Source organism: Anoplophora glabripennis, unplaced genomic scaffold (assembly GCF_000390285.2).
Source record: "Anoplophora glabripennis isolate ALB-LARVAE unplaced genomic scaffold, Agla_2.0 scaffold6, whole genome shotgun sequence".
NCBI lineage: Eukaryota > Metazoa > Arthropoda > Insecta > Coleoptera > Cerambycidae > Anoplophora > Anoplophora glabripennis.
This window is the reverse complement of record NW_019416749.1, coordinates 94,217-119,349: the sequence shown is the minus strand read 5'-3', so window position 1 is coordinate 119,349 and position 25,133 is coordinate 94,217. Positions and strand designations below refer to the sequence as shown.

The 25,133-nt window shown below is 32.0% G+C and overlaps 1 protein-coding gene across 2 annotated transcripts in view; it reads right to left on the bottom strand.

The window, feature by feature from the left end:
* LOC108911927 (AF4/FMR2 family member 4) overlaps nt 1–24,767 on the bottom strand; it is a 210,929-nt gene extending 186,162 nt beyond the window's left edge. The window contains exon 1 of one of the 2 annotated variants that reach the window (XM_018717038.2): nt 24,446–24,767. Coding sequence is in view for 1 of the 2 variants with exons in the window: in XM_018717009.2 (XP_018572525.1) it covers nt 13,015–13,067 (53 nt within the window). In the remaining variant the exon portion in view is untranslated. Of the gene's footprint in view, nt 1–13,014; nt 13,361–24,445 lie in introns of those variants that run through there. The other variant, XM_018717009.2, reaches the window with a different exon arrangement.
* Nucleotides 24,768–25,133: the final 366 nt, after the last annotated feature.

Here is a 25,133-nt window from a genome sequence, read left to right as displayed (position 1 = left end):
ATTATTTTCGCTCTTCATAGTTGGCAATATTGAGTCATTTACTTTGCTCAGTGGCGGGTTAAGTGCAGTTGCAAAAGGGTCACATATTCATTTTAATCACAATAAAACATCACAAAAAGCAGAATGTTAGCATTAATTAATTTGAGGGATATTAATTTCTTAAAGATGATTTAGACATTGTTATTATTAATCTCAAAACTAACATAAGAATCGATTTTTAACAATTATTTATCTATTTTGTTTTTTTAGTAAAACCAACAATTTAAAAAATTTAATTTTTTTTACTTTCCTAATTTAGAAATGCGAATAAAAAATCGATTTAAAATTTTTTAAATTCAAATAAAAAACGTGTTGTTACCTATCAGAAAAATTTAATATAATAGTGACTTTATTGGTTAAAAGTGAATATGTATTTTTAATTCTAACAAAAATTCTGTCCCTACCAGTAATAATAATTTTTGTAATTAATTTGTTATAATTTTTAAGAACTATTTAAACATGAAATGAGTAATAAAAATATTTAATATTTTTAATCACAATTTATTTATAATAACTGTTTAAAAATGTCTGTCTTTTTTCTATATACATAACATAGATTTACTCGTCTTCTTAAACTGTTAAATACATTATGTAATTCATTTTATGTAATATCAGCTAATTTATTTGTTATGACATCCTTTAGTTCATCCACTGTGTGTAAAAGGTTTACATATATGGAATTTTTTAATGTTCCAAAGAAATAATAATTTAAGGGAATTAAATCCGGAGATCTTGGAGGCCATAAGCCTCGACTAATAATGCGATCGCCATAAAATTCCATCAAACGTCGAACATGCTGAGCAAAAATCTATAATCTGCGCTTGTGATTTGGAAACTTTTCCTGGAACTGCAAAAAACATGAATGGATTGAATAATTGCATCCATTTTCATTTCGTTGACCACTCCGAAAGTAGGCCTCTACAATAAATTTATCGTCTTCTAACGAAAACACCATTTTCTAATCTAAAACAGTTCGAGTATTTTATATCGAAACCGTCAGTATTTGCCCCTTTACCACAAAACTAACAGATGATTAGCGATGAAAAACATACAATAACAATAAAAATATAATCGGCGAACACAAATAAAAGCACGGACGCCTTTGATTTGACAGATCGTGAAGGTTGAAAATCTAAGAACGCGGAAAGTAATTTTGATCAAATGGAAGTAAATTTTAATATCTTTGGTAACATCTACATGTGACGTCAGCTTCAATCATTCTGGATCCCTCGGTATAATCCATTCAAAGAACTCTCTTCGTTCTGAGTGGCCAGCAAGCTTTAGTTCTTGAGTCAATTGAACTTTGTAAGCATGGAAATGCAAATCTTTCATGTTCTCGAAATGTCCAATTCTTGTTCACGGTGCCGAATTGATGTTCCTGGACTCTCAGCAACACTCTCACGAACTGTTTCGATGATTTATGTTGAAAGACTTGTTGAATTTATCCAGTTGCCCTGAATTTTTCAATTAAACTCATCACAGTTGATGAAGTTAAATCACTATTCCGAATAATTTGTACAAAAATTGAGACCTGTAGCTGCAAAACCTTCATTATTTTTAAAATATTGCTCAACAATTACTCCACTTTTAATAACCCTAAACCATCAGCTGCCATGCTGCCTTTTTTTTTGTTGGCAAAGCTTTACCACACAAATGGCGCAAAAATCGAACCTTACGTAAATTTTGGGACACCTGATACTATATAGTAGACAGGTATTTCATATGCGCTAATCCTTATATGGGTAGACTAAAAGTAGATCACAGTGGAAGCCTTGAAATTTTTTATGCCTCAGTCTAAAGTCAAAGTCATCATACACGTGGATAATCAATTTCAAAGAAAAAATACATGAAATACTAAAAATAAAATTGCAAATTAAAACCGTGTATTTGTAGCAAGCGAGTCATATTTAAAATTCCTGCATAATAATTATATAAATATAATTAATAATATGTAATGATTTCGTTGGAGGCTAGTGGAAAAATATGTCACGTTTTTTTAGCCTGAATCGAGAAGGCAAATAAATAACATTAAATCGAGCTCTTGTGAATTGAACGCATCACGTACTGTTCACGTGCTTCCCCAGAACTACCTTTTAAGTCGTTTTACTTTTCCAAATGAACGAATTGTTTCCCGTCTGCCTCTGAATTTCACAGAGTTTAAAATTTGTATGGGAACAATATCGCAACGGATAAAATTACTAACAAAATCGACGTGCAACATGGCGTCGCTGTTTAAATTATTCCGAACACTTTCACCGCAAGCAGCAAGATTTCTAATCTCGACTCGACTCCCTCGCCCTCGAGGTTGCCGTTCTCTTTTGCCGACTGCAGTGGCTGGGTAGGGGAGATCTGGGCATTTTAACGAAATAGAAAAGAAGCTTTGTTCCTAGTGCAAACAGTTTCCAATAGTCCAATTTGATCGTTATGCGCATGCGTCTGAATGGAAAATGGAATGCTCTAGGAACAAAGCTAATACTTAACTAAAAAGAGCTTTATACCACTTCAGTTCAAGACGTAGTGGATGCAGATCTTTCTCGAGATATTTTTATATTTTCGGTATTGGGTTTTCATTTAATTTCTTTTGAGGATTGAGATAGCGCATTACCACCTGGGTCCTAGATTATCAGTCTCCATGTTTCAGGTGAATCGCCACTTCAAAAGTGACAGATACGAAATAAAATGTTTATCTCGCAACTAAAGTATATATAACAGATTTATGAGCAAAAAAAACCATTGTATAACATTTATTTGTCTTTCGAATTCAATTTTAGAGATATTAAGCTGATTCATACAACTTCAAAGAGATAAATCTTATCAAAAGAAGTCAAATAATGTTCTTCGATACCAGAAATCTAGGCATGTTTTGAATTCGAGTTAGTAATTTACGTTTTAAAAAAATTATGAATAAAGATATTTCATTTCAATTCAAGAACATGGAAAATATTCAAAAAACATTGTACCCCCTTACTTTTTGCATTTCTATCCTAAAAAATGGCCACGAAAAAAGTTTTAGAAAATTTTCTTGCAACCTCAAAGAAATTAAGAGAAAAATCACTATTGAATGTAGCGTTTCAGAAATATTTGTAGTTTTTTTTTAATAGCATACAGTTTATCATTTATTGAATGTTGTTTGGATATTCTCACTTTATTTTGAAGAACTAATTCAAATAAATTTGAAAATGTTTCTAAAAACGTTACCAAATCAAGTTTATTATTTTTAGAAAAATTTTAGAATTTAATTGAACTAATAATAATGGCACTGGCAAATAATGCTTCAAACTTAGGTTAGAATTTCAAGCTTTTATTCAAGTAAATCCTGGAACTGTACAGTAAATAATTTTTATTTATTCTGTTCAGTTCTCCCCCATTATTTGTTGGTGACGTCACACTATGTAAGCATTGTCTTGGTAAAATGCCGAACGTCTAACACTAAACACAACTACTGTTCTGTTTTACGGCGCCTATAAAATCAGTAGTTTAATGATAATTACTCCAATTTCCACGGATTATGTATTAAATTTTGCCGGATTACTGATAATTAAAGATTTTGTTGGTGTTCCACTTTAGAAAATAAAGTTAGGTAACACTCAGAATAAATGAACACCCTGTACAGTGGAAAACAATTTTAAAATGTGATATTGTTTGGAGCAATTTTTAATTAGAACCTCTTTTTTTTTATTTACTGGGTATTTTGCCACTTGTAAAAAATTTTGAAGATCAGTCAAGTGTTATTTTTATGAAAAAGTTTTACCTAACCAAAAATCTCAAACTGAAAAAAAGTGGTCTATAAAAAGTTGTTTATGTTTCGAAAATCAACTTAATTTTGTTTTCTGAACTAATAATGACTTTTACTTGCCAAATATTTATCAAACGTAAACGAATGTCGCATCGTGTGGATGCTGCATATCGATACATTCGATAGCATATTTTCACTTGCTAAATATTCATCAGAGCTATAAATGGCAGAAATGTACGTAGGACCTGATGCTTTAGATTTTGGTCACATAATCTGTAACATTTGACAAATTTGTTTGGAGATTGACCACATTGTCTGAAAACGGCTTGATAAAGAATACAAGGCTGTTAGATTCCGTAATACCTATTACCTAATTATTGCAAAAAGCACTTACACTTACTATTTATTTTAATACTAATTAAATTATTTACATTTATTATTTATTAATATAACATTCAGTTAGATAATGTTCCGCAATAATCAATTTAGTTTAGAACATAATAGTTATAAGATGCGATTTGTACTATATTTTCTTATTTATCAACTAATAATTGCCCGAATTAAACAAGCCGGTTCCTTTTTGATAAAATTGTAACGCTTTATGCCAGATTATTAATAAATAAAAATTAATCGTTTTCTGCTTCTACAATGCTGTACGCAGTACATCTACTGGATTGTTCCACGTTTATTTTTACCGCAAAAGAAGTGCATTCGCCTATCATCTTCGTGTCGTAATATTAATAAGAAAGCCATGGATAATTTTTGTTATATCATCAGATTTACATTTTATAAATTTGGTAGGAGCAGAACAATAACATTGTGTAACACCTAGTCGTTAAAAATCCTTTCTCTAAGCAAAGTTTGATGAAATATCTTCTCAACAAATCGTTTCCAAATTGGCAAAAAAGACGTAAGTTACTTTTAAAGTTCAATATGAACTTTTAGAAGATTTATATTGAACATGTAATGTCACTCATTGTTGGCATGATTAAAGCAGTTAAAATTATGAATTACTGATAAGGAATATTTGTAACTGGCGGAAGTTGTCAAGTGTTGATAATAAATCTACGAATACTTTGGTTACACGTAATTACATACCTAATATTATCAACACAAAAATATTTTTAAAGATAGAAACTCTATCGTGTGATGATGATTCCAGCTTAGCAAATTTAATTTCAAAAAGCGTTATTCAATCCAATCCAAGATCAAATAACGAATGTTAGTGTAAAATAATGTGAAAAAACATAGCCTTGTATTTTACACTACCTAATATATACATGTTGTTTGATAGACAACATATTAGAAAAATATAATATAACTTCTCCCTCTAAGAGTTGGAAACCACCTACAGACCAACAATACATATTTATATTCAATGCTTTTGCCTCAATATTGTTACAGTGGGTTTTTGGGGTCGCTGATTACGAATCTGAAGTTCGAATCCGAAAATTCTTGAATGAAAGATGGCGGATCCAATATAGTGGATATAAAAATCGGAAAAGCATTAAAAATTTGAAGATTATGGCCGAAACTAATTACTATGTATACAGTTTTCAAAGTCGCCAAACACGAATATAAGGTTTTAATTCGGAAATTCTTAAATCCAAAACGGCGGACCCATTATGGTGGATTGAAAAGTACCATAGAAATTTATTTACCACCAAAAGAAATACGTTATGAATGTTTAAAAAATTGAGTCATTTGAGTAAAAACAGGCAAATGTCTAAAAATAAGACACGAAAAATATAAATTCGATTTGCAGTGTGCTGTCTTTTTCAAATACTCTTACCAATGAAATACGATTGACACTTTTTCAAATACACATTGTCGAAAAGGTGGATATACATAATAAACTTTTTAACATTAATAATAATTGCCAATATTTCATAATAAATTTTGTAATTATTCCAATCTAAAACTATAAAATTGATTTCAATTCATTATACACATACTTTTAATTTCATTTACTTTGAAAATTACAACACTATCCAAATATTTTCGAATTATTCTGTTTAAAATTTTGTGTATACCTACTTAAATTATTTTAATGGTTAGTTTTGTTTGCAGGTCAGTCGAACATTTCCAGATTGATTCTTCTTGACTTTATAGACTAACTGACGTTTCAAGAGATATGCTCTCTTCTTCAGCACAAACTCCGAAAGTGTTTTCAGAGCGGCATTTGAAGAAGTGGGCGGTATGTCTCTAGAAATATCAAGAAATCTAAATCGTCTTCATTTCAAAACCATAGGTAGGTACATATTTTCCCGAATTATTTAAAAATACAGCTATGCTCCACATATTTTCGTAAATATATTCCCGTTTTTTTATAAATGAAATTGGTTCCCCATATAAAATATGAAACGACTCCGCTGGTTGGGACGTTTTTAATGAATGATATTATCAATTTCAGTCTACGTCAATGAGAAGTTTAGTTTCTAATGATGTGGTTCGAGGGAGCCCTAAACTTTACAAATATGGAAATTATCAGTTTCGATCAAGCTTTTGTGACTATCCTACATACACAAGGATTAATTGTAGCTATACAAGCCTCAATACCTGGAACTTCCTTTCAATAGCTCATTTTACTTCCCCATGTTCACCACTGACACAGGATCCTTGGGTGGACAATAACCCTTTGAAATGAAATTAGTAGCTTTCCAATTAAAAGGCCTCTTATTCAGGCATTATAAGTCTGTCGGTTTCGTTAACAATTATTTCGAAAAAGTTTTATGGAAACAGACACTACAGTTTACTCAATATGTATGTAATTTTCGATTGTGTTGATATCATCAAAATGTTCTCCCAATTCTGAATATATGTAGTAACTTTCACATTCTTTTCAACACGAATTTGTGAAGTGTTTTCGTATAATTAACCGTTCTGTATTTACGAATACCTGCTGTTTTGTAACAGACACCATTAGTGACACGTTTTCTTCACCCTTCATGAATCAACAAAAGAATCATAATCGGGCCCTATAATTCTATCTCTTTCAATACTTAGGAATACATATTTTTCTATAAGTACATGTTGTGTACGAAATACTAATAAGAAGTTTAATCAAATTAATTATAAAATAGGTTTAAAACAACTTTACAGTAAGAGTGCTTAATAATTTCAATAAGACTATACTGTTTAACGATAAAAATTATTTAACAATTACGTTATCTGCTACAAGAATGTTAAACCATGTTAATTTTAACTGATGGTTATGAAAAACAAGAAAGTAAATAAACATTGAGTAAATATTTATTGAATTTAGAGATAACTATAATGCATAAAACAAGTTACACTGCAACAAAAGGGAATAATGAAAAACAACATTTCAAAAATCTAGCAAGAGAGCAACTTATACAATTAACGAGAGCTACTCGTACAATTCATTAGAGCTACTAATACATTTAAAAGCTAATTTCGAGGCACCCTCTATAAAATTAAATACATTAAAATCATGAATGCAAATCGATGATGCGACTGCTGTTAATTGAGAATAAATATAAGGGGGGTTTTGCAATGTATATACAAATAAGTGGAGCCTATCTAGTTGTTGCTTTCTGTTGTCGTTTACCTCTATCCCTTGTTAGTACTGGATGGTAATTTTATTAATCCTGCATCATATAACACCGGCAGCCTAACTGATTTCGAAATGGATTATATATATTAAGCTTTGCCATAACGGAGTCGATCGATCGTAATCTAAGAACCTTTATGAACTCCTCTAAATTAATGCATTGTATAGGTTCGTTTTGAATGTGATTTACTCGGTGATTTACTTTATACTTGCGACTTGTATATTCTGAGTATGTGTTCTAAAAACTGAAAATATCTTGCTTGAGACACTATTTAAGTTTTCTATTTCATTGGAAGCTGTAATCTTCAATATCACTACCTACTCCTACTACAATGATAGGACTAGAGATTTAACAATTAGGAAAAAATCGGTAGAAACTCAGTTCTTTTCGTTTTCCCCGAAGTAAAAAATTGAAAGAAAAGAAATTCGAAATTGAAAATTTGATAAACATAGATGTTGTGCAAAACCGTACTTATCTTATCAACTTCGACGTCACCTGTTACATGGGTGTTGTATAATAATGAAAAAGTAATATTAACGGTCGATAGAAGGAAGCACAAAAAACAGGCACTTAGGTAGGAAATTCTGGAAGGAAGCCAAGATAGTCGCAGATAGGTAGTTGAAGTGAGAATAGTGTGCAGATAGGTAGCAAGACGATCGGCGGGCAGTGTCAAAGAAGTGAAAAGTTAATTGTTTAAAGTGTTATTAGTTAGCAGCAGCAGCAGTAGCCGTAGCAGGAGCAGAGGTAAAAGTAGGAGCTGCAACTAGACCAGCAGCAACAGCCTCAGCAGTAGCTTGACAGCAGTCGCAGCCAGGACCACTTTAGTAGCAACTTCAGTGCTCCTGACCAACCCAGAGGCAGAGTGGATGTTTCCAGCGAGGGGCGACCGAGTCGGCCAGCTAAGGGACCTGTAGCAGCATTTGGGCCCCCTCCTCCTATGGTCACCATTGCCGAGGTGATAGATGCGTCTATTGACCGCCTCTTGTTGCTCCAGTCGAGATCCTGTATGGTCAAAGGCAGATAAGTACTCTGGATAAGGTTTTGTTGCCATTGCTTCCAGAAACCCCGCCTAGAAGTGTGGAGTCTATCCATGTTTAGCTTCCATTGCTTTATGCTCAAGGTATGCTATGCTTTATGCATATATTTTTCTGAGGTAAAATTGTTATAGTTATTATTAACGAGTGTTCATTATTTATTTCATGTTAAAATATGTGTATATATATTGTCGTGGGCCCCGACTTTACAATGATGACTCCTTTGTTTTACAGCTAACTTGTTTTTGTAGTGATGACGTTGTTCGTAAAATATAGATGTCTCATGATAATAATTCTGTATATGTTTAGGCTTCATTGTCTTACGCTTAGGGGAGTATATTTTTCTAATATAAAATTGTTACAATTATTATTTAAGGTTGTTCATTATTTATGACATGTTCAAATATGTATTTTGTCGAGACCGCCCAGATAGTGCAATAACGACTTCTTTATTTCACATTTAACTTGTTTTTAAACAAGATCATGTTGTTCTTTGATTTCTTGTGTCCACTTTATGTCACACGTCTATACGAGCCTTGTTGCAGTTACTAACATTTTCGCCCGTGCGGAATGAATCTGGATTACGCTGGATAGCCTCCCATATGGGACTCCAGTGTTAAGAAGGACCTTCCGAAATCTCAACTTTAGCTGAGTAGCCTCCCGTATGATGGGACCTCAGTACCTTCCGGCTCTGCCGGCTAACTAACACCAAATATCTCCAGTTTTACTTGGAAGTGTGTATGACTAATATGGGGTTAACAGATGACATTTAGTGACACATTAAATGAGACAGGACTTATTTATCATTAGCAAAGGTTCTTAATTTATGCCTTTGATTAGCGGTTGTTTTGTATTTATATTTGGGTGGTAAGAGCAACGATCGTGGGTTTCTCTGCCATGCTCTTTCCCCACAGGAGTTCTAGTTTCCTTTTATGTTTAACGTTTGTTAATGTTTTTGTTGTTCTTTCTATTCGTCACATGTTTAATTTGAATTGTATGTAAATAAAGGTTAGGTGTATTTACTCTGCTTTTATTTTATATAATTAAACCATACATCCCCTCTACAAAGTTAGTAGCCAGTGCCTTCCGGTCAATAAAAAAATGGATACACACAACGTAGGTAGTCCTTATGACGATCACACATGTTTTTGGCCACAACTACGTTTACTTATTTTTTATCGAACCTAGGGTTGTTATACTACAATGTACTACATATTTTGGGAAATGAAAATATTTTTTGTATGCATACTTTTTATACAGGGCGTTAGATATGCATAAAATACCATAAAACACAATGTTTATCACTTTTTTTGAACTTCTTTATGTTTAATTCTAAAAAATAATTAGCGTGATAAATTTAAAATTCGATAAAATTCATATCGAGCGATGTGACAAAGGCGCGGCGGATAACACGAGGTACTAAGCTGTCCAGCAATACGCAATTCAGTTGGTATCTGAAATTCGACCGTGTCTGAGTGTTTTCTGCGTACCACTATTTCCTTTTCTCGAGGTGTTTTACTGAATTTTGCTTTTTGGTAAGTACCTAAATTATTTTTAATATGTATGATTATTTGGATGACGTGAATCTTTGGGTACTTTAATTACATATTTTTCAAATTCATAACACAACAAAACACAATCTTCATACTACAAAATCGATCGATACATTTTATTTTATTTATTTAAAAACTGGAAAACAATTGTCTTGAAATTTATTAAATGTTTCACAATAATAGATGTTTACATTTTTCCGTAGGAGAAGTCTGCCGCGTATATCTATACACACGTGGAGTGTATCAGCAGGTTAATCGCTGTTGTCACGTTGTGATGAAACTCTCCAATGTTAATACTCCCTGTATTTTGAAAACTGTTAATCTTACGCCCCTGTAATGTACTTTTTTGTTCATGTATGATTACCCTTCTTACACCCTGTATTTTCGTAATACATACTCGCAAAACACAATGTATCTATAGTTTCTGTTTCTAAATGATATTTTTTTTCCATAAAATTGATACGTTTTATGAATTAATTATACTTTCTATACAAAATATTCTATTTAATAATCTTCTAAAACATACCGACCTCTATTATAAGTTCTAAGTAAATAAATGTTTTATTTTAATACGTACACTAATGCGGTTAAGCAAAATTTAAATATCTATTATCATAAGTCGGCTTTCTTGGTGAATTCATGGATATTATCGATTTTTTATTAAAATAATTAACCTTTCTGTTTTAGAATTAGTAATTTAAATGTTTAAAAATTTCCGTATCGGTTTCCAGGAGTTAGAATTAATTTAATTACAAAATGTAATTTCATTTTCAGTTTATCAACATTATCGAGAAAAAGTAAATTTGTAATATTTTCTTCATTAATTTGTACATTATAAATATAAAGTAAATTCTTTTCATTATTGTTAAGAATTCTTACCCTAAGTATTATTCTTCAACAGAGAACCCGATCGGCATAATTTAAAGCAAACAATAGAAGGTATTTTATTTACAGATAATTATCAGTAGTAGAGAAACAAAAAGCTTTTTCTTAATCGCCCATTTATATATCTCTACTGCTTAAAATTTTCATAATGATGAAATTATAATACCCAATGGCAAAAATTTCATTTTATTTTATTGTTAGACAAAATAATAATAATAATAGAAGACAACAAATGTAAGCATCCACATATTAATAAAATTATACTTATTATTGCTTAATATTTAAATCTTAGTTATGATGCAAATTATTTTAAAGAGAAAGTATCGGAAAGTGTAGCTAATAAATACAAGTGTACAATTTTTAGTTTCTAATTTTTTTATTGGTCAAAGTTGCAAATAATTATTATTGTGATTCGTTACACCAACCAAACATGGCATTATTTATTTTTTAAACAACGAAGGACACTTTTGGACCAAAAATAATATATTTTACCTACGACGGCGTGGTGCGTAACTTTTCCATTCGGGCATAAAATGCTTTTTACAACACTTATTACGTAATATACTATTTTGGACATTTTGTTAAAATAAATTAGTAGCCCCTTGAGAAGATTATGAAAAAATTCTCGAGCCGTATCGTACTTTGTGAACTATGTATATGTGTAAGTTTTATGGAATTTTTGTGCTTCTTTTTGTTTATTATTAACTCAACAAATTTAGGGGCAACACAAATTTAAAATTATTGGAAAAAAACTAAATTAGATTAGAAATATTAGACAAAAGTTGTGGCTTTTAATGAATTAAATACGAGGTTAAAATGTTACCTACTTATTTCTGCAACATCCTGTATGGTACAGTATGGCATAATAGCATATTTATGTTCCGTTCAATTTTAATTAAAATAATGCTAAATATGTATAAACAGTTTTACGGTACTTTTCTTATTAATTAATTAGTTCAATAATAATGAGTTTTTCGTAGCATTGTTCACTTACAATTAGTGGCGAAACAAAATAACACGTAATACAGAGAAAACAATCCAATCCAAGTGCATACATGAGTGAAAATGAAAAAAATACTCATCTCACAAAATTCACTTCATCAGGAAACAAGAATTTCTACCAGTATACTGGTAATAATTTACCAACAATTGTTAAACGTAAATTAAATCATAATTTCTTTATGCTACATTTAACAATTCTTGACAAATTGCTATAGGCATCTACAAATTCCTATTGCCTGAATATGTAAAACAATATCATTCATGAAACAACTATAATTATTAATTTAAACAATTGCATGGCGTCTGTGCGAGATCCTAGCACCCAGATATGTAACAGTACATTTTCAAATGTAAAAATAGTTAAATTTAAAATGCAAATTTCCTGTAGTCCTAAATCTCTAGGGGTTTATTGTCGAAATAGAATAAAAAATTACAGTCACTATTACAAATAAGAATAAAAAAATGTTTATTGGTCTCAAAAGTGATTTTTTTTAACTGCATTTAAAGATATGTAGCGATATTTTAGGGAAACTACAAAGCATTCATGGGAGTTACATTTGAATGCAAAAAACTATTTCCACATGATATCTCGAAAAAAGCCTCAATTACCCCTTCATCTTCGACACGGTGGGCGAAGAAAAAACTTTTTTCACATGGAAACATTGTAATTGATAGTCTAAAGACTTGTAACAAGTTTCATTTGTATTTAGGAGCTATTTAAAAAAAAAATGTATTTTTAGCAGTGCGCTTTTATCGCCCCTGTAATTTCTATACTAGGCGTTTTCGAATCCATGCAGACAGGAAACTTTTTGACGCTTCCTGTCTCCTGTTTGGCACCACATTTTAGAAACACAAAAAAGTTTACCGAAGTGCTACTAACAAAGGTAGATGTACTAAGTTGGCTAGAAACGATTAACTGAAACGACATAACGCTACTCTTCACTCGATCAAGCTGGTTTTAGAAAGTAATCGTGCTGCTATGCGATTTCTTAGCTAATTAATGTATACTTAAAGAGAATTAATAATTATACTGAGCTGGACTCATTATTTATGTGCGAAGATTTCAATTTCCACGGCAGCCCACGAGAAACATCGCCCTGTACAAAAATATGGTGACCGCGTAACTTTCGCGCACAACATAATCGTTCCAGATTGCGTATTAGATTGGCGGACAATCACTTCGGACTCACCTAGTCAAATTGCCCTTCAGAAGCGGATTCCTGTCATAATATCCACCCAACATATTGCCTGAGGAGGGTAATCCAAGGGTAATCCGTTGTCAGACACATATATCACAAAAATAAAACAAAACTAGAACCTTAAAACACAGATCTGCACAACACCGACTGTATGAGGACAGTGTCGTCACCGGGAGGTCGTATTATCACTTCCAATATGCCACTATCAGTTTGACAGCGATAAACAGCATTGTCAAACACACTGCACAGGTGGTAGCCCCACCAAAAAATGCGCGGTTGCTGTCGTTGTGTTACTCGCGATCTACTTTGGGCCTGCCCTTGATATCAAGTGAACCATCGAATCGCTGCTTCTACGGCTAGCTCGATGACGGACTTACAACTGACTTGTTCACCTAGATTTCGACTCCTTCGGCGAGCGCAATTCTCCAGCGCGATCGAGCGTCCGTGAAAGAAGTCCTGGGGTCGCCGGAGTGTAACAGGCCAGCAGGATGGTGGAGGCAGTCGAACGCGGACACCAGCTAGTCGGAGGACTGGTAGCAGAAACTCAGCTGGTAACAGAATCGCGAGATCTTAGCATTATTTATTTGCAAATATATTGTAGCTGTCTAGGATTTACTGCATTGGTGATTTTAGGCGTATTCGAACTCGGAGGTTAGCGATTATTTTGGGCAGGGCCGTACTCGTCCACCTTGTTGAGTGTTTAAAATATGTATATCCAACTAGTTTTTGGTAATTTATTACTGGGTCATCTCTTTAATTCTCATTACTTTCGCTTTACTTGAGGCGTTTTATAGACAAGAAATCGCACTTTTGGTAAGGCAATTATAGAACAAGTAGACCAACCCAGGAAGAGACGTAGCTAAACTATAGTAGGATCATATTCGATGCAAAGTAATAAATCATTACCTGCCTGTCAAGGGAATCAGTGCAACAGGTTTTAGGGGTTTTGGAAATTGAATAATTTCTTTATGCATTATGGGTTAATAGTTATATATTTATGAAGGACAAAATGAAAAACAAAGGCATCTCCTTCGCACATTGGGCGGCAGGGCAACAATACATTTATTACTCCCTTCATCCTCCCTCATATGACTTGTCTTGTGTTTGTTGCGGCGGCGCGCGTGCCGGCCCGGCGTGGTCAGTTTCGTTTCGGTTGTATTGGTGCTGCGTGTTTTTTATAACTGTTATAAGTGCAATTGTATTTCGTTCGGGCTGTATGTGTGTTTCGCACTATTATTTGAGAATTTGTGAGTGAAATCATATTTCTTGTGCTCCGTAACAAAAGTGTTCTTAGTGTTTTATTTGTGTGCTGTGCGTGTGTGTTTCGGGCTGTTGTTTGTGAATCGTGAATGCTATTATATTTTCTGTGCTAGTGAAGTGAAGTTTTTCGTATTATTATTGCTCTGTTGTCGTTATATGGAGAAATGGAGGCGGTGCCTGGATGTTAGCAAGCCGGATGTACTGCTGTGGATACAAAAAAATCTGTATTAAGTTACAAAGAGAAAAAACGATAATATTAAATGTCTATAACGCTTTAGAAAAGGATAATCCCATGAAAATATACTGGAGTAAGCGAATCTGTTTTCAAAATTTTAAGAGAGGTGAAAAATGAAGGAGATGTTAAGAAACCTAAAAAAGGGGGGTGGAAAGAAGAAATTAATATTAAAAGATGAGAAAAATGCAGTTCGGCGTACAGTATATAAATCACAGAATTTATATTTTGTTTATAATTTGTTAATATTTCTTGTTTGATAGAAAAATAACTTATTTTGTTGAGATTGACAGAGAATTGTTGTTAGTGTTTTCATTTGATAGAATCATATCATAGGATTTATATTTTGTTTTCATTCTGTAAATATTTATAGTATATGTTATACAAGGTTTTTGCTTTGAAACTTCGTTCTCCTTATAAAAAAAGAATCGTAATGGGGTACGATAAAGGGATCAGTTCACGTCTGGAACCCTAGTTCTTACAAAAATCCCTTTATTCTCATAAACTATTTGTTTTAAATGTAATTTATTATAAATCCAATTAGTTATTTAAATTCCACATATGTACTACATCTCACCTCGCGCCACTGTTTATTGTTCCCTGCTTTACGATCAAGCTCGCCAGGTTAGTATTTGACGTATAACCGACCACTTCGTACACTCGATGCACCTGGCCGACTACAGTTAGTATCAGAACACAGTGCGTATGCAGCGGTATTTCAGATTTTACATTCATGTTATTTTAAATTTAAAATGGTCATCTTACGCTTCCTAAAAATGATGACACGATTTTCCTTTGATAAAAGGCCAACATTTTTTGCTCTACTTTCCATCGAATGCGATCCTACTATAGAGCAACTTCCTTTAATTTTTCGCAATCACAAAGAACTTGTAAACATCAGAAAATATACTTTTCCTGTTTTGTCCAGTAAATTTTTAAAGATACTCAATAATTGTGATTAATGCATGTGTTAATAGGTTCCTAAAAGCATTCTGTGAGGTTTGATTATGTTTATAGTACCATATGCGATTTTCTGTGTTCAACATGCGTACAATATTCAGGAAACGTAAGATAAAAATATGCTTTTTTCCCCTTTATTTTGAATGTATTGTCAGTTGTTTTATACCATGAAGAAAACTTATACAACTAGTACAGTGAAGACATTTTGTTTGTAACTTGCTTAGATTTAATAAAATGCTGGACAAAAAATTGCGTATATAAACGCATTAATGTTTATTTTTCTGACATAAAAATAGGCTACAAAGAAAAAGAATATGTAACGTTTTCAATAACAATAATCTGATTTAAGCAGTGTAAGACCTAAAGAATATAATTTTTTATGAACCAAGTCAAGAGAAAAACCTTTAGAATTACCTACTACATCTTAGGCATCTTTCAAACTTCATAAAAAATTACATTTACAAAATTTTTATTTCTAAATTGAAAATTTTTTTTTAATATTTTCATTAATAAGTGCGAAAATTCTTTCTGTTAAGATGAGATTACACATTTTAATTTTTCACTCCAAAACGTAGAATTTCAGGGCCAAAAATTTAAATTTTGTGAAATATTTCTTTTTAATGAAATTGCTATGCTATGCGCCCATTTTAAAGAATGTTGAATATGCTGGCATATCAACGTTTTTAATAAAAACTCAAATTAATTTGTGCGGGCTTGTCATAAAATAACAGTTGAAACCTTAAAATTCCTCCTAAATCCGAAGCCACTAGTTAGTGTTTGTTCAAATTTTACATATATTTAATATTTTTAGTAAGTATATTGAAGGAATTACCAAGTTAGAAATGTGTAATTAACAAAAAAATTATGTTTCACATCAGATATTTTAAGATTGCTGTCTCAACCAACATTTTAAGAAAAAAAATGTACTTTTTCTATAATTTTTTTTGATGAGAGGAACTATATCTGAAAATTTCTCGCAGTGTTGCTATTACACCCTGTTTAATTCATACTGTTTTTTTATACAAGGTGTTTTGGGAAAGATACCATAACTTTAAGAACTAACAACATAAAAATAAGATTATTTTCCTGTGAACTATGAGTCTATCGTCTTTTGTTTTTGACATATAGGACGCCATAGCTGATTTTTAGTTTTAGCCCTATCTTTTATAAAAAGCAATGCGAATTGAAATTTGGTACGATTTTTGTCGCAGTGTTTTTTTTACCATCTGCTAGAAGTTACCGACAACAATTTTTTCGAGTGACATTGTATGATATAAGTTTTTTTAGGTTAGGTGTACAACGTATATAGGGTTGACAACCATCCTGAATATCTGTGGACTGTGGATTTCATCAATTGTCCTGTGTCCTGCCAAGACTTTTTGCAAGAGGTCCTGTATTTTACAAACAAATGATAAGACCATGGTTCACAGGAAATCTTTTTTTTAATGTGCTGCCAAAGCACTATAATTTATGGTACCTTTTCCCAAAACACCCTGCACAATAACAGTGACCAAAAACTATGAGTAAAAGAATTTATTCCCTCATAGGAAACATTTTGCTGCTTCTTCGCATTTATTTAGAGATGAAATATTTGAAATTATTATTCAAATTTTTTCGATTTTGTTAAGAATTATAAGTAAAAAAACTAATTTTTGTTGAAATTCATGTTTTTCCTATCAAGTATTTTAGAATATGTACTTTTCCTTATCCTAATCTATGAAGAATTGTTTCGCGAAACCCTAAACCTACGGCTATGATACTCTGAATTTGAACGGCACCATTGTTTACAAACAAAAGATTATCCTTTGTGACAAACAATAAACGACAGACCGCCTCTAATGGTATAATAACTCCATGATAACTATTATGAAAAAGCCTGTGTAACTAATCAAGACTGTTTCACGTCCAATCTAGAGGATGTGAAAAGTTTTTGAAAACCAAAGAAAATCGCGCAAATATCCAAAATTTTGATGGAACTTTAACCCTTGTAATATCTACAATAGACACAAGATAATTTTATGTAATATCTAGTAAAAAAACATCAGGGTGTTCAATTTTAAATAAAAAAGTTTTCAGCGTTTGAAATAGTCGAAATCCAACCGGAAAAATGTAAATTTGGTATATTACTTTGAGCATTAATAATCACAAATAACATAATTATTAATAATCAGATAAAATTATTAATAATTAATCACATAATTTGAAGTTGGTCAGGCCATGTATATTTTTAAACGTTAAATATTCCGAAACAGCCGTCTTGAACTATAGGGTGTCTCACACGCATTATTTTAGTAAAATTTTGTGCATTAAAAAATAAGGAAGTTGACAGAATGATTTCATTGAGCGGAATCAATTGAGAAATTCCCTAATAAAATTTTTCATATTTCAGTTTGGATTCATTTGCTATATACGAGGTCTGTTTAGAAAATAACTGAACTTTTTGAAATATGTTCGCATACTTATTTCCCAAAAAATAATAATTTTATCAACACAAAACACAATGAAAATGCTTTTGGAATACTAAAACCTTTTTTACTAGGTACCCATTTCCTTAAAATTAAGTAATAAATTTAATACTCATTAGTCTACTCGGACTGAATTTTAATATAAATCTTCAGGTATGTTAAGACTCACCGCTATACAACCGTTGTAACAAAATTACAGCCATGAACGAACTAAATCTTAGCTATAATTAGTACATATTTTGTTACTGCAGCTGAATAAATAGACAGATAATAAGGTGTATAACTAACTGAAGTTCTCTGAACATAACTGACACTGTTAGTCGGTGAAGTGGTAGAACAACATCATTTATCACAGGTAAAAGCCGCCAATTATAATAATTCATAAAGTTAAATTAACTATAAAATATTTATTTTCTTTTACTACCAAATGTCATATAATTTTGAGTTTAATGAGACCTTAGAACAGTTACATATTTGCTAAAAATAAAAATGAGGAGCTTCAATAAAAAAATTCGAAAGGAGTTACAGATTAATGTGACCCAATGACAATTATACATTTCTTGTGAAACGGAGAGATATTTTAAATTTATTAAACTGTGAAACAAGCTTTATTTTATTTAAAAAAATAATAATAATAATTCGAAAATGGTTCGTATTGCGAATAAAGTGAAAGATGCCTTTGTTCTTAGGAATAGCACTGAAACGTAAGATGACATGTTTTACAAGTTATATCTTATATCTCACCCACACTCAAAACATGGCTGTCGATAAACATCCAAATAGCTAAATCATTTACTTTAAATTTTATAATTCCGCCCAATACTTTGAAAAAAAATTTACATTTTAAAATTTAAATTATGTTTAGTTGCTTACTTACCTACTACTTACAATTAGTTGATTAGATGTTCAAACTGATGACCGTCCGCTTCCATACAAGAATAAAGATTTTGTTCGAAACGTTCGCGCACATTCCGAAACATTTCCGGAGTGATTCGACGGCATTCGTCGACAATTCTTTGACGAAAATCTTTTAGCGACGCTGGCTGTGTTTTATAGATTTTATTTTATAGGTATCCCCACAAAAAGGAATCAAGGGGCGATAAATCCGGTGATCGTGAAGGCCATTCAATGCTGCCTCTTCTTTCAACCCAATTCCGTAGAAAATTTTGGTGCAAATACTGACGGACAATTAACGCATAATGCGGAGGAGCACCCTCCTGTTGAAAAATCAAATGATCATCATACTCTGGAACATTTTCAATAATATCAGTCAAGGCAGGGTCAATAGCGTCTTCCAGTAATTGCAAATACATTTGGCCAGTCAAATTACCAGGTAGAAAGAAAGGACCCACCTGCTGGTCACCAAAAATTCCAGCTCATACATTTAATTTTTCCGTTTGTTGTGTATGCACCTCGTGAAAAACTCTTGGGTTTGAATCGGACCAATAGCGGCAATTGTGACGATTTACCGTCCCGTTCAAGAAAAAACTGCATTCATCAGAAAAACAGATGTTAAAAAGGAACGTTCCCTGCTCGCTCACTTATTATTTCGCAAAATTGCAAACGGCGGTCATAATCATCCTCATGAAGTTCCTGGACTAAATATATTTTGTATGAATGGAATTTATTCTTCTTTAAAATGGTTTGTATGCTAGTTCGATTGATCCCAGACACAGATGCCAGCTGCCTCGTACTTGATGTAGGGTCAAGATGAACTTGTCCCAAAACTGCAACTTCATTAGCTTCATTAACTATAGGTTTTTCAATTTCTCGTTTTTTATTGGTTACGTTCTCTGTCTCTTGAAAGTTTTTCACTAACTCTAGAACATACTTCGTCCTGACATGTCGATCTTGATGTTGTTCATTAAATAGCTGAGCTATTCTATTCGCACATTTATTGTTCATAAAGTAAAGCGAAATGATATCTACCCTTTCCGCATTGGAATAAACTATAGTGTTTAATTTTCAAAAACACAAATAAACTACCAACCAACGCTTCCAAATAATACTAGAAAATAATTTGGAATCCACTAATTTTACGTTCATTGTGTGTGTATAGCATTCATTTCTGTTTCTTCTTTCAAAATCAAAATTCTTAATACGTAAAGAAATATTACTCAACCCCCAATGCCATTTAAATATTTTGGGATGATGTTTACCCTTGCTTGGGGGTGAAAGTGGCAGTGTCAAAAATACCAGCAAAGAATGTCCCCCTTTAATCTAAAATCGACGGGTCTGAGCGTTTTTCTACAATCGTGACGCAGTTCCTGAAAATGGCGCTGTTTCGTTTTCATTTGGCCACCCTGTATATAATTCAAGCTTGCAAAAATGGATCTAGGACTAAAAGATGGCAGAGGAAATTTAATTTATTTATAACAAAAAGATTGCTTCACTTTTTAATATGTAGGTATCTAGTGGATTATAATTTTACATCTATAAAACGTCTAGATCTAGAAAAACGTAACAACTAAACTTTAAAATTGCAGTTTGTTCCATGAGGAAACGCTATTAAGTTATCTACGTGATTTGTTCATTTTCAGTGGGACGAAAACTAGGGTAACCAGGGTAGTAAATTAAGATAAAGTGGCGTTCGGTCGTGTCTTGTCTTTGTCCGTAACGGGGTTTCATATCGATCTCCCTATCTAGCGTGACGAGGTGGTGCTAGGCCTGATTAGATGCTCGAGGGAATCAATAAAAGTGCATTCATTATTCCTTACATGATTTTTCCTTTTCAGGAAGCTCGCAGGGTCAGTTTATTTATAAATCGGCAAAGATCGCCGCTAATGAAAATCGGTGTGGCATCTTTAGGAATTAATTTCAGTCGGTTTAATGCTTGTTTTTGCGATTAGTTTTTGGTTTACCACCAACACTGATAATACAAAAGGACAAAAAGGATATTAATGTTAGTATTTATTCTACATCGTTACTAGAGATCGGAAATGTTAGGTTGGCTGCAATGGGGTACAGGGTTAACTATAGAATGGGTTTGCTTTTATGTAATTTCATTCAAATAAAAAGTGACAGTCACAGGCACGTATATAAAATAGTCGAACTTTTTAATAGATAGTTTTCAATGGTTTTCACTGTTTAGTAATCCTTCTATCCGCGTTATTGTATAATAAATAACATGTTCATGTCTGCATCAGATCTGAAGCTTCGCATCGATCAATTTATTCGATACGTATCTAGTGACACCCTAATGCCTGCCTGTCGGACTAGCGTGCCGGTGAACAATCCAGGAATTTTGCTGAGGGATGTTGGCGCTGCATTTCAATTTCGTCTGTGCGAGTGAATTTGATGCTTTGCTTGGTCGAGTGTATGGCACGTGTTTTTATGGGAGTCAGATAAATGGTTAGTAAATGACAAGAGCAAAAAACAACTCATATGTGATGCAAGAAGGCGATAAGTGACATATAACTTCCCGTTATTGCACTAGTATGTACCTAAGTATGGGATAAGCGATTTTATTTTATCTTATAGTTCTGTTAAGCTCATATTGGATATTTGCACTAAATGAAAATAATACATTTTAAACGTATGTCTGTAGACATATCGATTTTCAAAAAAGCGGACTTATCCTCTTCTTGCGCATGCGGCAGTCTTCAATTGAAGAGCGGCTATAGTGAATATTTTTACTTTTTACTACGATTTTTGGTTAGGCAAAAACAGTTTAATAAATAAGCTTTAACTGATCTTTTTGGCGCAAGGTTTCTTTGATTAATTTAATTTTTTAATTTTTTCACAGGTGGAAGAATACATCAATAGGGAAAAAACAACTAGCAAAATAAATTACTTGAGTGGTGTGACCTCAAAGAAGCTCTGCTAACTATATAGATCGTTTTAAATATTTTATGAAGTAGTATTCTTTTTCTACACAGTAATATCATCATGACTTTTAATGTAGTACGTCTACTAAAAATACATTTGTTAAATTTTCTTTGAAGTGTCATAGTTTTTTTTTAATAAGATAACGAAACACAAAAATGTGCATTTCCAGACCAAAGTTTTTATTAACTTTTTTGCTTATTTTTGCTAGATAAGTGTGATAATAGAACCTACTATGTTTAGCGAATTACATAGATTCTAAAACATGCATTAAACTCTAAATTAATAAACCAACCATTTATGATAAAAATATTATCAAATTTTATTGCGAAGATATTGTGTAGACGGGGCTATAACAAAACAAACTTCTGGAAAATAGATTTGTTAACTTTGTTGAAATAGTTACATGAGATACTGTAAACTGTAAACCGAAAGAATCTTTCACTAAGATCGATTGTAATAATGAATGATTATTGACTAGAATCCGACGAAACAAAAAATATGTTAAAGCTGATATATACAGTGTTTTGGAAAAGATACCATAAATTTAGGAACTGACAGAATATTAAAAAACTAATTTTAATTGATTAATTAAAACAATTTTTCCAATATAGACCATGGGCATATTATCTTGTTTTTGAGATACAGTACGTCAAAGAAAATTTTTTAAATCAAATTTAACTATATGATTTCTATGAAAACAGTAAAATATACTGAAATTTAATATTGGTAAGTTCTCAAGGACGTTGTTAGTTTCGGGCTCAGTTTTTGACATTTGCTACACTACACACTATAAAAAACCACAATCATACAGTATACAAATAAAATACCTGAGTATACACTATAAAAACTACTCAAAACACTATACACTATAAAAACTACACTACACACTATAAAAATCACTCAGTATACACTATAAAAAACCTACTAAACACTATAAAAAACCTCATAGTCATAAACTATCACTGGGTAAGTCATAAAGTGTTATTGCATAACTACGTAGCTTACGTAGCTAGTGACCTCAGCAAGTGGTTAAAAACTACTAATGATGACGTATGTACATTTTTTCTACCAAATATCAGTATATTACATTGTATTTTAGAAAAGATATGGCTAAAATTTGAATTGAAAAATCGTATTTAACGCTCTGGAGATTTTTGGAAGTGTTATCAGCCCCTGAACTTATGGACCTTTTTCCAAAACACCCTATATATTTCAGTTTTGCTTTAGGATGGCATAATAGGGTGAAGATTTACAGCTAATTTAAAAGTGCTCCAATTTGTCAATATAATACAAGCAATTGATTTAGATAATACTGAAAGCATACTATACAAAGCTCAATTTCGCAGAGCACATTGCAGAACAGATATTGAATATTTTTATATAAAAAGTTATCCGTTCTCCTTTTCGTCACATTTAGATTGAATTGTTGTGTTAAACATGCTAATCGGTTTCTTTGCTTATCTAATGTTTATTGTTCCTTATCTCCTTATTGAATGCTGGTACTGATAATGTGTCAAACATCTAGATTTACCCGCGGATTTGTTATTTTATTAAATTTTTAATAATTATATATATAACGGATGAATTCACTAACTATCGACGTTTACAATCATACAATAATAATGTATTCATATTTAGACTCGTTTATAGATTTTCTTGCATCAAATGACACAATGAATTAAAAAAAAAGTAAAACAGATCGATAACATCCATATTCATAACCATGATCACAATTTACTATGTTATTTCAGGTCTAACACTACCTTAATAGAGGTGTGGTTATACAGGGTATCTTAATTTAGATGACAGTAACATAATAAGTAAAAAACAAATGTCCCGATAATTTTTATTAAATAGAATAAATTAATTTTATTTGGAAATCGTAAAAAAAACTTCCCGAAATTGTAAATCCTAAGCCATGGTTTTTTTAGTGCAAAGTACGACTTAAAATAAAAAATACCAAAAACTGCTATATTTTAAAATGAAAACTGGTATGGGAGATTGAAATAGAAACATTGCAAATACAATTTTGCAAAAATTGGCACCATAAAATCGCAACAAGCTCAGTATTTGCAATTTTGTGGAAGTTATGGTTTGCAAATAATTGAACACGATTTTTTCTATTTTCTATCGGGTATGAACTTATATTAATAATTTTTACATGCAGTACCTACTTAATACAAATAAGAACACTTACCCTTCAAATTGAAAAAATCGTAATGATTCCATAGAAATTTATCTGAAATAAAGAAATATAGTCTTACACAACTATATTTTTTATGTATTCTATATTATAATTGAAAAAAAATAAGATATAAGCTGTTGGTGAAGGTTTATGATAGACAAAAATAAAGTTCATGTCAAATTTTTTATGCAGTGGTTGGATTTATCTGCTGTTTCTAGGTAGGTCCTTATGAATTGTATATTTTGTACATAGTTTGTTTCAATTAATTTCCCTAAAATTACAAAAATGAATTCGACTTGTATGATAAATTCAGAAAAGAACTAGCAAAACTGTTTAAAAGTTCTCTAGCAAAAATAACTCAATACAAAAAACTTATTTGGAAATTCGCGGAATTCTGCTGATTACTATAGTAAGGGTCTGGTTACGCCACTGGAAGTGTGTTTTATTTATTTATTCGGCACCAAGGCGAATAAGAAACAAATTAATACCAACCTGTTGTTAGGCCTTGTTTCACCTAGTCAATAGAACACAATAATTAAATATAGAATTTAATCCTTTCACTGCTGTTGTCAGCATTCTGTACCCACTCCGAATCGTGCAACTGAAAACGAATCACTTTGCACCGCACATCAATTCACTTTGGAAATATTTATACATAGAAAAGGTAAAACTATTTGAGGCTGTCGCACTGTCGAGTCGAACGCGGTGCACCCAGTTATCTCGTTTTTCCAACACTTCACTCTCTCCACTGGTTCGGATACCTACATTTTAATTCTGTATTAATTAATTTTACATATTAGATCGCCACTTAATAACATAATACACACGGCAGGGTGTTTAGATAGAATGATGAGTAGGCGGGGCGAACGAACAAGAGAGAATCGTGCGCCTGAGTCGACACGAGGACGGCGATTAAGATGCGCAAAAACAACAATGTGGACTACTTTAATGTAAGTGACAAAATTAATTTCTCGCTTCTTTCCACAGTTTGGACGACCGAGGGTGAGAACGGAAGGAATAGAGATGAGAATGAGAGGTTTTTTTATTTGTTTTGATCGCGGATGTGATTAATGTTCACTATAGGAATCTCTTTATGGACTTCTTCCTGGTTTCTTCAGAAGTATACTTCTCAGGAAAACCAAAAAACTATAGGCAAATGTTACGTTTCATCATTTTTCTA